The 13410-nt window shown below is 52.1% G+C and overlaps 2 protein-coding genes across 3 annotated transcripts; both read right to left on the bottom strand.

Moving 5' to 3' along the window:
* Nucleotides 1–1252: 1252 nt before the first annotated feature.
* On the bottom strand, nt 1253–3939 carry HOXD8 (homeobox D8). Of its 2 annotated transcripts, none has more exons than XM_005574929.5 (2): nt 2692–3939; nt 1253–2301 (listed from the first exon to the last, which is right to left on the bottom strand). In XM_005574929.5, exons 1-2 carry the CDS (start codon nt 3275–3277, stop codon nt 2006–2008), a joined length of 882 nt encoding a protein of 293 aa, XP_005574986.3. In that variant the 5' UTR covers nt 3278–3939; the 3' UTR covers nt 1253–2005. The 2 variants fall into 2 exon arrangements, with proteins under 2 accessions (XP_005574986.3, XP_045223233.2); XM_045367298.3 differs by having other exon boundaries at nt 1253–2298.
* A 4778-nt stretch (nt 3940–8717) lies between these two features.
* On the bottom strand, nt 8718–10948 carry HOXD9 (homeobox D9). Its single transcript, XM_005573549.4, has 2 exons — nt 10073–10948; nt 8718–9724 (listed from the first exon to the last, which is right to left on the bottom strand). Exons 1-2 carry the CDS (start codon nt 10866–10868, stop codon nt 9483–9485), a joined length of 1038 nt encoding a protein of 345 aa, XP_005573606.3. The 5' UTR covers nt 10869–10948; the 3' UTR covers nt 8718–9482.
* Between the last annotated feature and the right edge of the window lie 2462 nt (nt 10949–13410).

Genomic DNA, 13410 nt, shown 5'->3' with positions numbered 1-13410 from the left:
TTGGCCCTTGGCATCCTTACTCTGTACCAGCCGACAGCAGTCTTAAGCAGCACACAGAGCAAAACATTCTCAAATCCAGCATAGGCATTTGCAGCTGTCTCTTGGAGTGCAAATGTTTAAGTCCTGGGCCACTTGTGATTTAAAATTATCTTTCCTGGCTCAGGTCGGAGAAGTCACAGCCATCATTTCTTCCCAGCATGTAAAGCCAGGTGGTGCTTTCCTTCTGACCTGGCCAGTGGCAACATTTCTGTGGTCTGTGAAGCCACAGGCAAACAGCCTGACAAAACCCGATGAGGTGACCCTGGTGCAAAACTATAGGATTCCATTTTCTTACCTATGTAATAAAAGCAACTCTGGAAATAAAAACGTATCCCTTTGAAAATAAACACGGTTAGAGAAAGCAGAGAGCTCTTCGATGACTACCTAATAAAGGTGCTTTTCCTTTTTCGGGAATGAATGTTACTTTACTTGAATTTTCCTCTTTTCTCCCACTCCTCTTCCCCCTACTTTCCCCTGTAAAATGGCAGCTGCAGGAGCAGCCTCCAATGGAAATGGATATCTTGTTAATAACAGATGCCAAACCCCAGCATCAACGCTGGCTCAGTGGAATAAGCTGTGGTGTAACATGGACTCTGGGTTGTCCCCCACTGGGCCCACAATTTGAGTCCTTTAAGAGGATCAAAGCTCTCAGAGCATCTTAGCAAGATTATTTAGAGCAAGATAGACTAGCCAGTCCTCTCTGGAAAAAGAAGGGGCCCCTGCGGCTTTTTTTTTTTTTTTTTTTTTTAACAGCGCAGAATGTGTGTAACCCCACCCCTTTCTTATTCAACAGAAGCCTTGAGTGAGTCCTGAGGCGACTGTTAGTGATTCACGGAAAAGGGGTATTTGCCGCGCTCAAAGACACTAACTCCAGAAAGAGATTCATTTATTTATTAAGGAGCTAGCGACATTCTGGAGTTGTTTACACTCAGGTTTTTCTGCTCTTCCTCTCAGGGCTTGTTTCAAATAGGTAAGGCTATCGCTTTCCTGAAGAACAGCGGAGGACGTACCAACAGACGTCTGAGATGCGCACAGCAAGCTGGTTTAAAACCAGCGGCGAACAAAACGAAGGCAATACAAATAAATATGGCACCTACTGAAAATAACGGAACACAGCGGCAGCCACTGCATAAAGAACTAGCGATTTCAGGCGATTACAGGGGCGGTTCAAAACGAAAGCAAGTTAAAAAATGAGACGCATTTTACAAGGCGATTTGCCAGAGTTGCCAGATTATTTAATTTGTATGGACTATAGAAAAATAATTGTCAACTTGGACATTGCCTTTAAACTCTTGTCACTGGCCCAATCTTTTCCTTAAGTTTAAGGAAGCTGCAGAGCTGGACTATACCGTTACACTCTTCAGCTAATATGTGCTTTTCGAATGTTTAGCCCAGCCTTTTCCCCGAGATACTACATTTAGAAAATACGCACAGAAACCTTTTAGGAGTAAACAAAACGCACCCGAACCATTCATTATAAAAGAAGAAAAAAAATCCATAAATAATACATTGTAATCAAATAATATAAAGTATTCTGCAGACATAATTTTTTAAACAAATTAATAGACTCCTTTTAATTTACTCACCACAAAGATTAAAACGTTCAAGTGCACTTGTTTGATTAATAAAGCATTTTATATTCAATTATTAAGTGCTAATCATTAGGAAGTTTACGTTGTTCAGGCAAATCACCAGCTCAGACATTAAAAACCATTATAAAAATATAGCTACAAGGTCAGTATCAAATTACCCTTCCATAGGACAGCTCAAGGACTGCTTCTATGTGATACTAGAAACTTTTTTAAACACCCAAATCCCTCTCAAAGCGCAGAAGCCTCAAGAGCAGTGACATGAAGGTAGCTTGAAACACAGGTAAGGTCCTTTGCAACAAAGAAAATAGGTGGTGTCCACAGCATATGGTGATCATTAGTTTTAATAGTCTGTGGTAAAATTTTAAAGGTGGAAGTTAATTTGTCGGGCCTTCTGCTCTGTCTTCCTCCAGCTCTTGGGCTTCCTTTTTCGTTTCCCCGTCCTTTACCTCCTGCCGGGAAACGGGAAATTTGTCCTTGTTGTTTTCCTTTTTCCATTTCATTCTCCTGTTTTGGAACCAGATTTTTACCTGTCTCTCGGTGAGGGCTAGGGCGTGGGAAACCTCGATTCTTCTTTTTCTGGTCAGATAGGGGTTAAAAAGAAATTCCTTTTCCAACTCTAGAGTTTGGAAGCGACTGTAGGTTTGTCTTCCTCTTCGTCTACCAGGAGCTGCTGATTAAAACAAAAAAAAAAAGGGGGAGGGGAGGAATAAACGTTTTAAAAATGTTATGGTACCTCTGCATGTTGCTGGAGGTTTGTGGAACGGGGCCTACGGGGTGAAATATACACAGCGCTTTTTAGCTCAAATATATATAGGGTGTGCAGGCAAGAGAGGCAGAGAGAAGGTCTTCACAATTATTCTGTCCCCATCATCTTTACATGGTTTCTACTTTAAAAAAAAAAAAAAAAAGGTCTGTATTACTTTATGAATAAGAGCCACTGTGGCTACACAAGAAGGAAAAGGAGGGGGAGAGGGAAGGGGAGTTTTAAAGCCAGACCGTGAGATGAAAGCAGATTTCTCCCCCTCTCCCCTCTTAAAAAAAAAAAAAAATGCATCCCAACCTTGTGGTCTCATCCACGGAAACATTTGAGAAGGAGACGAGCTCTGATTTAAGTGGTCTGGGTCCTCGCCAATATTACCACTGGACGATTTACAGTCAGGATATTGTACCAGCTCGGCCTCTTGCTGGGTCGTAAAAATCGGCTGTCTCTGTAAGTTATCGTATCCGTAAAACTTCGCGGGCTCCCCGTGACAGGCAATCCCGCCGCAGGGGGGAGGCGGCGGTGGAGGCGGAGGATGCGGAGGAGGAGGGGGGGCAGCCTGGTAGGCAGCGGCCGGGCTGCCCCCGCCGGGGTGGAAGTAGTCCTGGCCCGGGCCGCCCCCACCGCCGCACCCCGGCCCGGAGGGCGGCGGGGACGGGTGCGGGTGCGCGTGCGCCTGCGGGTGCGCGTGCGGGAAGCCAGCTGCGCTGTTGCCATAGAGCTGCAGGGCTGCTGCGGCGGCGGCATGACGGCCGCCGACCTCGGGCGCGAAGTGACAGTCGTAGTAAGTGGGATTGATGGCCTCGCCCGCCGCCGCCGCCGCCGCCGCCGCCGCCGCGGCCGCCTTGTACTTGGAGTACAACGGGTTCACGAAGTACGAACTCATTGGGGCGGCAGCGGCGGCGGCCCGGGACAGGCGGGCGGCGCTAAGCAGGCAGGGAGCGAGCCTCGACTCGGCCGCACTGCCGCGGGGGCCTCTGGGGCGGCTGCTCACGCCGCCAGGGCCGCCGGGCTACGTCGCTGCTGCCGCCCGCCCGCGCTCGACCGTCGCTTCTGAGGCCGGGCAGCCGCGGGCGCTCAGCTACTGGGCGCTCATGCCCGGCTCTTGCGCCCCAGACTCGGCTTCGCGCCGCCTCCCTCGCGGGTCGCAAGGCCTCGCCCAACCCCCGCGCGCCGCCGCCCTCCCGGCCTTTCCCGGCGCGCCCCGGCTCGGCCGCAATATAATCGCCGACGCCCCGGGCGACCTGCCCCGCTGCCTCCACTGTTTCCTCTCAGGCACCAAAAGTGCTTGAGCGCACCCGGACAAGAAAAAAGTGCGCCCGGCCCACGGGGACACTCTGGCCTCGGTTTACAAACCCCCGCTCTGGAGAGAAAAGAAAAAAAAAACACCCTGTGTCCGCCGCCACCTCTTACCGCGCCCCCCCCGGGCCCCCCTCCCGCCGCTCTCGCCCCCGCCGCCGAGGCTGCCGCCCGGGTGCGCACCGACGAGGCATTTTCGCACCACAGCAGTGCACGGAGAGGCAGCGTGACGGGGGCCAGGAGCCCCGCGGAGGGATCCGCGCGCAGTTCAACCACTACTCCCGACGGACGGAGCGCCGCGCCCGGCCCGAGATGCCTCCGCCGGCCTTAAAGGGGGCCCATAAAGACGCACTGCCAAGGGCTCTGTGTGCCCCAGGGCCGCGGGAACGCGGGCCGCAACCGGCAGGAAGGGGCTGCAGCGGAGCCTTAGACTTGGGGGAGGCAAGGAGGCCACTCCCAGGAGGCTGCGGAGCAAATGACTCCCTCCCCGAGCCCCTGGGTTTAGCCCAGCAGAGGTTGCCCGTGGCTTTTGCAGCTCTTGACACTTGGGTGCAGCCCAGGGAACGTGGACAAGAGGTGTTGAAGGACCAGACCGTGCATTTGACTTGGGGCATATCAAAGTGATTTGATTAAAAGCCGCGAGTGTGGCCCCAGATCCTGGCGTTATCAAAGCAAATCAAAGCCCTTCTTTTCCAGCCGAGTGGGCCCTGTGGAAATGAGATGTACATTTACCCTTGACGTACCGCAAGCCTGGCCGAGGCTCTCAGGTTAATTGATATTTAATGGAAATCATGCCCATGAATATAGTTTCCATCATTTCACCCTTGATAGACGTCAGCAATGGGCGCAGGGGGAGGCTGAAGAATGCAGGAGGGGGCATTAGGCTTGCTGAGCGAGTAAATAGAAGAGCGGACAAACATTCTGAGGCGGGAAAAAGGGCTCGCGCTGGGGAGGGTGACATTTCCTCGGGCAGGACGCGGCTCCCGGGTCTCGGCCCTGGCGCGCAGCGAACCAGGGCCGGCTGCGGTTCCCGGAGGAGCGCTGGGGGCAGACGCCAGCGAGATACCCCCAGGAGCCTCCCGGCCGGCGTTCAGATCGCGCCGGTTCCAGGCAGCTGCAGGCGGCCCATCTTCTGCTAATGATCCTAGTTCCTCCGCCAAGCCTGTGAAATTACTGCCGAGAGAGCCGCAGGCCTCAAAGTTACGAATTTTTCCCAAAGCAGAGAAAGGGAAGGCTCAGGCTAGTTTGTGAGCAGAGATGAAGAAAAGTAGCCCGAGTCATGTGGCCCAGTCGAGTGTGAATCGACAAAATATTCCTGATTTTAGCAGCTCTCTCCAAAGCTGTCTGGCTTTACCCTACCTACCAGCCGCCTCCCCACACACTTCCCTTCCCTCTCTGCTCCCGTTTCAATGTCCAATAAATGCAATGGTTCTCTGTTATGTGTGTGTTTTCCCCTCCTGCTCGGCCTTTTTCGTGGGTTCTTTGGGTGACGGAGCCACGTTTCCTTCGGGATAGGTACAATATCGTGAGGGCGCGAGGCCCACAGCCTTGGAAACAGACCTCCAAGGCGCCCCTGCTCAAGCTAAACGCACCACGCCGGCTTTCCACACCAAATGCAAATTTCCGAAAGCCCCAGACGGCCTCAGAGATGCCGCAGGCTGGCGAGTGATTTCAGCTACCCCTCGCTCCTTGTGGGTTGGCCCAGCCTGCGAGCGCGATCCTGACTTGTGTCCGGGTGGACTGAAATATCATTTTTACAAATGGAGAAAATGAGATCGAGATAGACTGACATAGCAAGGTGATAATGTCTGACTCAATTATTTCTACTGGGAATGACTGAAAGGTAAAGGAATCGTTAATGAACCTGGAGATGATAAAGGCGTGCTTTATTTAATTTTTAAATTAGTAAGGAGTACAGACTTGGGGTGGTGGAAAGCAAGGGTCTTTTTTGTTTGTTTGTTTGTTTTTGTGGGGCTTTTTTCTGCTGGTGATTGCCAAGTGTAATGACTTTCTTTAAATCCGAAGGCGAACAAATTGATTCTGACAGTTAAGGATTTGTCCTTCAATCTTGCAAATGCCCAATTAAAAGATTATTATTGTCAATAAAGCCTTGGAGCTACCTTTGTAATTGTGCCCCTTTTTTCAGTTTGGCGCGTGTGTGTGTGTGTGTGTGTGTGTGTGCGCGCGCGCGCGCGCATGTTTGAACCCTGGATAAATGAGTGGATTTTGGAATGGAATGGGGGAAAAAAATGAAAGAGCCCGGATCTCAACAATACCAGGTATCTTCTAGAACTGTGTGATTCCTCGGGGGAATAAAAGAAAAATGAACACTAGAAAATTCATTTATAGCTATTCAGGCCAAATTTAGAAAACGTTACAACACATTTCCTCTTGGGACAGAACAGTTTTTAACATTTATTTAAGCATTCCGTTTATAATATGAGTAGAAAAAGAGCGCGATTAACTTGGTAAGCAAAGATCTATGCCTTTTACAGGTTTCTGTTTTGATATAACACATTCATTTATCATAATGTTTTATATTTTCAGCTGTGCCATACTCCAAATTTTCTGAAGCCCTGACCGAGCCAAAATTTTATTCCCAGCAAACACTGCCGGAAAACTTAATAGTATACCTTGTTTGTTTTTGGTTAAATTTATCCTAACTTAGGATTAAAAATAGGATTGTAAATATTTTTAATCAAAACCTTTCTCCGCAGCAATTCCAGCTTTACGAGATCAGAAAGTGGAGCAACAGCGCTCTCTAGTGGCCAAATGCCACCTCCAGTCCGTTGAATTTAACTTCCTTTTATTCATCTCAAACCAATTCTAATCTCGTTCTTTAGTTTGGGGCTTGGACTGCTGACACTAATAATGCTTCATTCCTGTGATTGTCAACAACTCAAGAGCAGCAAGCAGGAGCTCCTGTATGCCTAGAATATTCTAATCAGTGCTCCCAACAGCTTCCAGTAGTGTCTTTTCCAAAAGCTTCCAGCCCTTCTTTTGCCAGACACCAAAAGTCCCCATGCTGTAACCGCCCAGCTGTGCCTTTTAAAACAATTATAGCGACAGGCTAAATTTAACAAAACCTTCAACTTTCTAAATATCAACTGCCAAGAGGCTTTTTCTTTTCCAGAGGAACCAGACACTTTGGCAACCAAGAAATTACAGAAGTCAGGTATTGTTATGTTTTTTGTTTTTCTCTTACAGCTGTTGCTTTTAGGATTAAATCATGAATATTTGCTATTTTAACACTGTAATGCTTTGGGCCCACTTAGGTGGCAATTTTGGGGAATCGAAGCCAAATCAAAAGCTTTTTGCTGGATCTCTGAGTGGCTGTCTGGAAAGTCCCTTTGGTCTTGGGTTCGTTTGAATTTCTATGGACAGTAAATGGGATTTTAAAAATATTTATCAAAAGTCATTGAACTAAGCATTCAACTAGAATTTTTTTTTTAAAGCAATGATTATTCAATTGGCTTAAGTGTTTCCTGTTAGATTAATCTTTTTACTCATCTTCAAAACTGCTTTTCTCCCGTTTAGGTGTAACAATTGTATTTTTAAATAAGTGAATACACATAAATTCAAACAATATTTTGCTTCAAAGTTTGGAGTGGAGGGTCAGAAATTCTTGTGAATAGGCATCTAACTTCATCTTTTCCCACCAACCACACTTCTGGGAGACTCTCAACTGGGTAAATGACCTAAGCTCAGTAACGGCCCTACCCACAGATAACAGGCCAATATTTTTGTTTATTTCTAAACAACCAGCTAAACCGTGGTCATAGTCAAAATATTATAAAATGCCATTGCCTTAGGCTACTTCCAATATCCAATTCATTTCAAAAATCAGAAATTCATTCACCTCTTCCTTCCTCTTTCATGTTTATTTCCTAGGTGCTCACACCTCACCTGGGGGCTCCTATGCCCCTGCCTTCTTGGTCCAACGCAGTCTTGTTTATATTTTATTGTCTAGATTTTAAGACCTAGTTTTGTCTGCATTTTTCCTTTCCTCCCACAAACACAAACATCAAAATGAGATGGTTTCAAAGCAAAGCGCCGGGCCTGTCGTAAACTCATTACCTCCAGACGTCTGGCCGGCTAGATGGCTTTATGACACCTTGGCTCTTCCTGTTTTCAAAGAGCCCTAGGTACCGAGCTGGCCACAGGGGCAGGGGTACGCAGCACCTTCTGCCAGATCTGAGCCTTCCTTGGCTTTCCCTCCCAGCCCCCTCTGCTTTTTCTTCGAGTCTCCTCTTTCATTGGGATCCCCCAAGATCTCTGCCACTGCCCTCACCTTCCACCCAGCTCAGGCCACCTGGTGGTGGTGCCTCTTCGGCCTGCAAAGGCTGTGCTCACCCGAACCCTCACTTACAATGACCTTCATTTTAGCCCCTGAATGTAGCCCTCAGAGGGCCAAGCTGGGGGCTAAACATACACAGAAGCTGGGTGGGGGGAAGGGGGCGGTTAAATGGAGGTGGCTGGGGAGGAAAGCCTTGACCATTTTGATCGGTAAGGTCACTTTGGGGCTTTGGTGGGAGGGGCAGAAGCTTACAGACTGACTGGCTGGGACCTCCCGGAGCCAGTCAGCCCTCCCCCCCCCAGCTCGGACAGTTGCTCCAGAGTGCAGAGTTGGCCTTTCCCTTGTTTGGAGAGGGGTTTGGCATCTGGGGCTCCAAGAGCCCAGGGAAGGTTAGAGTGCTGTGTACCCAAGCCCTAGCCTGAAAGTGCCTCGCTTCTGGGGCCTGCTGGCTCCTCTGGGCGCTGCTGCAAAGCTAACACTGGGCCCAAGCACAGAGTTCATGGAGGAGCTTGAACCAGGTTTGGGGAGTCACCAATGTCCCCCCCCAGGGTCTGTGCTGCCGCATCTGCCTGCACAAAGGGATGTGAGGCAGAGAAGGCAGAGACACATCAGAGAGATCTGTCAGGTGGAAGGGCCCTGAATTTTTAACAGTGTCTCCCTCCCAGGGGTAGAGGAGAAATATTCCGAGTGTGAAATTTTGCAGAGAGACAGAAAAAGCAGGCACACAACGTTTAGGGCCAGCGTCTGGGCTCCATTTGATCAGGTCAGCATTTATTAGTAGGAAGCAGTAACATTTACAACTGGTCCTCGGGCAGGAACCGGGACGGCCACCATCCATGGCCGCCCACGCGAGCCCAGCCTTCGCGAGCCCAGCCTTCGGGGGAAAGAGTAGCGGGTCCAATGCACTGAGGACAAACCCCAACCCGCCCGAGGCCCTGGGCTCCTTTCTAGGCCTCACTGGAGATCTCCACCGAGGTCCCGCGGGCTCCCTGAGGAAAGGGGGCTTTCGCAACTGGTGGGCAACCCGGCCGGGCTTCAGCGTGGGCTAGCAGCCGGCGTGTCCGCACTGTTGTCGCTCGGCCTTCATTCTTGGAATTAGGGCGCATTTGGCCCCTGTTTGGGCAGCGCTAGGGGTGAGGGGACTAAACTACAGCACTTTTCAGAAACATGGGGGACATTTACACAAGAGAGGGCTCCCCAAGCCAGCGTGCACTCACAAAATATAGCATTTCCTAAGGAACCAATGGAGCAGGAAAGGGAGTGGGATAGGGTGAAACCCCAAAGCCACTTGGTTTTTCCAACACATAAACGAGCAAATACAGAGTCCCCCAAATACCTCACAGAGACCAACCACACAGTCACTTCTATCTAAAAAAGAAAAAAAAAAAAGTCCAAGTCGCTGGAGAGTTTCTGGAAATCAAGCACCAAGCACCCACAAAGGAAAAAAACAACAAAAACCGCTGCCCTTGAGCGCTCCCGCCAGCACCGCGCCGGGTCAGTCTCCTTTGGGGCATTTCTCCTTGCTCATCTTTTTCATTTTCATCCTACGGTTCTGAAACCAGATTTTGACCTGTCTCTCTGTTAGGTTGAGAATCCTGGCCACCTCGTAACGCCGGTCCCGGGTGAGGTACATGTTGAAGAGGAATTCTTTCTCCAGCTCAAGCGTCTGGTATTTGGTGTAGGGACAGCGCTTTTTCCGGGTGGAGCGAGCGTGGATCCAGTTCGCTGCGGGGTTGTCTACAAAGAGGGGGGTTTGGAGACGGGTAGAGATGGGCGGAGGGGAGGCAGGGAGAGATGACAGGGTGGGGAAGAGAGGTCATTAAATTAATTTCACCAAGGATGGTCGCTTTTCACAACTTGGGGGGAATTATCATAAAAAGCCTTAATGCCAGCGCTCTGTTTACCGTACAAACCGAGCGCCCAGGGTAGGTGGTTATGGGAAGCTCTTTTTATGGATGCATGTTGCTCGCCTAGGCTTGGGTAGGCGTCTAGACGTTTTTATAGGTTAGTAAAACTATCAGTTTTGCACATTCGAGCCTTACAGGTTTCAGCAATAAATCAGGGGGCAATTTCTTTTGCACTTACTTGGGTCAAGTTGCTGTTGCTGCGGCTGCGAATGCTGCTTCTCCTCCTCCTTCAGCGGACAGCCCGGACTCGGGTGGTCGCTGCAAGCTGAGGGCTCTGACGAGCCGCCCGTCCCAGTCGCGGCCCCAATCCCTGCCCCAGGCCCGGTTCCCCCCGTCGCCGCTGCCGCCTTGTCCCGCAGGAACGAGTTGCAAGAGAACTCGGGGCCGCTGCTCCCCTGGGACTCCCGGGCCGCGGAGCACTCAGTCCGTTTGGAGGAGGAGGATAAGGAAGTGGAGGAGGAGGTGGTGGAGGCGGCCGTGGCGGGGGCCGGGGCTGCTCGGGTTTCAGGCTTAATCCCGTAGTGGCGCCCGTTGGCTGGGCCGCTGGGGCCAGGGCTGGGACCGGGGCCCGGGCCGCCGCCTCCACCACCACCGCCACCGCCACCGCCACTGCCCGCACCGCCCGGGAAGCCGGGCAGCGGCTCCATCCAGGAGCGCACGTAGCGGCCGGGCTCTGAGGCAGAGGCGGCCAGGGGCGGCGGGGGAACGTACGGGTGGTAAAGGCCGCTCATCGCCGCCGCCGCCGGGGGCTGGGCAGGCACCGCGGACCACGAGGCAGAGAACACGGCCGATTTGGGGGCAAAACTACACGAGGCGAACTCGGCGGCGGCGGCGGCCGGGCTATCAGCCACACCTGCAGGCCGGCCCTGCGCGCCTGGCCCCGGCGGCCCGAAGCGCGCCGCGAACACCTCGTCGCCCTCATGGCCTATAAGCGAGTCCACGTAGTAGTTGCTGAGGGTGCCACTGGAAGACATTTTGAGGCGTCCCGCGCTCCCACCCAAGGTTACACTGTCCGCCTCCGAGCCGCTCCCCGCCGGCGCCCGAGCCGCCGACTAGTTCGCAGGCTGCAGCCTCCACCATTGGTCGCGCGGCCCACGTGATCATATTTACCAATACCGGGAGTAAATCAGTCCGCTAAACTGGGGGCTGCTGTGATTAAAAAAAAAAAATCATCAACATAAGCGCCGCAATTAGAGCCCGCAGGCCTGGTCCATGTGCCCGGCTCGGCCCGGCCCGGCCCGTCCTGGCCCGCCCAGGTGCTGCCAGGACCACAGACGCGACCGCAGCCGGAGGAGGCGCTGGGGACTATTTGTTCGCTTCTTCTTGCAGCCCTCGGTCCGGCAGTCCGGCCCCGGCGATGACTCTCCAGCTTCCGAGCCCGGGCGGCGTATCCCGGGCACAGGGAGCGGCCGAGGGCTCGCCAGGCCGGTGTCGCCCGAGGCAGGCGGGCCCTCGGGGGCGGCCCCTGGCGCCCTAGGGGAGCTGTTCTCCCCTTGCCTCTCTTCCTACCCACACCCATCCCTCCCCACACACACGCTTGCTCACAGCTTGTCGTGTTGTTTAAAACAGGTGGAAGACCTCTGTAATGATATTATGCCTTTCAATAAAAATTTTATGAGGTGTATTTGATTATAGATTAATGTGTCCCTAATAAAACGGACGGATGGAGCAGCTCGGAGGGCCCCCCTCCCCCTGCCACACTCACACACGCCCGCGCGGCCACACACACCCCGACGTGAGGCTGGACACACGCCGCGGCCCGAGGGCCGAGCCAGGGTGGCCCGGCGCAGCGGCGGAGGACACAGAGGGGCTTCTGCCTGCCCTCGGAAGGGCGGGCGGCCGGGAGAGTTGGCGCAGCACAGACAGTGGCGGCCAGGGTGCCTCATCTTCTCCGGTGCTGCTGGAAAGGCCCTGGAAGAGAACACGCCACAGGGCAGAACCCAAATGCTAGAGCAGCTTGCTCCCGCTCGCCGCCCCAGCCCTGCCTCAGTGAGTCTCCCCGGGCAGGGCCGCTTCGCGTGGTTCGCACTTAGAGGCCTCGGAGTAGACTCCCAAAATGTCTAAAAATTTCGGCCGAATGGCTAAGTCCTTGGGCCACTCCCTTCTGATTTTTTTTTCCCCCTTACAGAGGTGAGGTTGAGCAGCCTTGAATCTGAGGGAAATGCCCATTGTCACTCCCAAATCCATGGTACAAAGCCTCGGAAGCCCGGCTGGGAGCCGAGACAAAAGCGGCCGGGGCGCTGGCGGCGGTGGGCATATTCCTCGCTCTACAAGTTGCCCAGCTCACCCTTGGAGGGCTCCCGGCCCACCTCCAGCCCCGAAAAGGAAGAGGGTAAATGGTACTTATGGCCTGATTGATTACCTTTGCCAATAGCTTTCTGATTTTGTTCCAGAGGGGATGCCTTTGCATTGTAGCTCAGGCTTTCCTCAGAGACATGGCCCACTATCAACAACTAATGGCGCTCCCCACATGATCGGAGAAACGGCTAAATAAAAATTACCCTCCTCCTGCCCAACCGGTGTTAAGTCTGGGGCAAATCTATTACAACGTTTTCAATCTAGCATTCATTCCAAGCCCTCTCCCCCACCCCCAGGAAATGACCCCCTAAAAGAATTCTGTCTTGGAATGTTCCTGGTTTGGAGGAGGAAGTTTAAAATTCTGAATGCTAGTGTCCCGAAGACTCCCTGGATGAGGACTTACAGCACCTAAATGGATCGTTCTTAGGGAAACATTTAAAAGGAAGAAATGGAAAGGATGTGTTTTGTGAAACTGCTGGAAGCTGTTTGAAACTGCAGGCAGGACCTGGGGTAACGAATTTTCTGTTAGCTTTCCCGTGCAAGGCCTCTTCTCCCTTTTCCCCGACAGGACTAGATAAGTCTGGGCTCTCTAGTGGGATCCTGTAGAAGCCGGTGGAAGCTGGTGGGAGTCTCCCGGGCCATGGCAGTGAATGGAACATTAGACTTCATAGGAAGTTATGTTCATTTGCAAAATTTTCAGTCACGCTTTCTGCATTTTCTTGCATCCCAGATGCCACCAGCATTTTGTAATTAAATAGAGGAAAGACTGGGGGAAATCTTTTCATTTCTTCCTTTAAAAAAATTTTAATGTGGGCCACTAAAAGGTAATGACTGAGCATAAAACCCGTCCACAAGGAGATCAAGGCAAAGTCGGATGGGAAAACTCACCCATCCTCGGCTTCTCTGGGGTCTGGCTGTCTTGCGCTTGGGATGGGGGTAGGGCTGAGGGAAAGGGGACAGAATTGGATCCGCTGCAGTGCTACACTGCTGCTTGTCCTTGCTCCTGTAATGAAGGCCGGCAACTTCCAGGTGGGCAAGACTAGCTTCAACCTAGCCCCTGATGATTGCTCGCCAGCCAGAAATCACCAAGATGCCACTGAAAGCATTAAAAACAACACAACCAAAACCAAAGAGGAGAAAAACACACAAATGGGAAGCTTTAAGGAGAAAGTGGCTTGGGGTATAGGCTTACTTACCAGGTTCAGGCCAGAGGAAAGC

This window comes from Macaca fascicularis, chromosome 12 (genome assembly GCF_037993035.2).
Source record: "Macaca fascicularis isolate 582-1 chromosome 12, T2T-MFA8v1.1".
NCBI lineage: Eukaryota > Metazoa > Chordata > Mammalia > Primates > Cercopithecidae > Macaca > Macaca fascicularis.
The sequence above is the reverse complement of the archived record's forward strand: the minus strand, read 5'-3'. Positions and strand labels throughout refer to the sequence as shown.

Excerpts from the sequence above, each read along its gene's own strand:
- HOXD8 (XM_005574929.5), bottom strand. The coding sequence starts at position 3,277 with ATGAGTTCGTACTTCGTGAACCCGTTGTACTCCAAGTACAAGGCGGCC. Across the intron at positions 2,302-2,691 it reads TCCGTGGATGAGACCACAAG|CAGCTCCTGGTAGACGAAGA; the intron begins GTTGGGATGCAT and ends TGTTTTAATCAG.
- HOXD9 (XM_005573549.4), bottom strand. The coding sequence starts at position 10,868 with ATGTCTTCCAGTGGCACCCTCAGCAACTACTACGTGGACTCGCTTATA. Across the intron at positions 9,725-10,072 it reads GCAACAGCAACTTGACCCAA|ACAACCCCGCAGCGAACTGG; the intron begins GTAAGTGCAAAA and ends CCCTCTTTGTAG.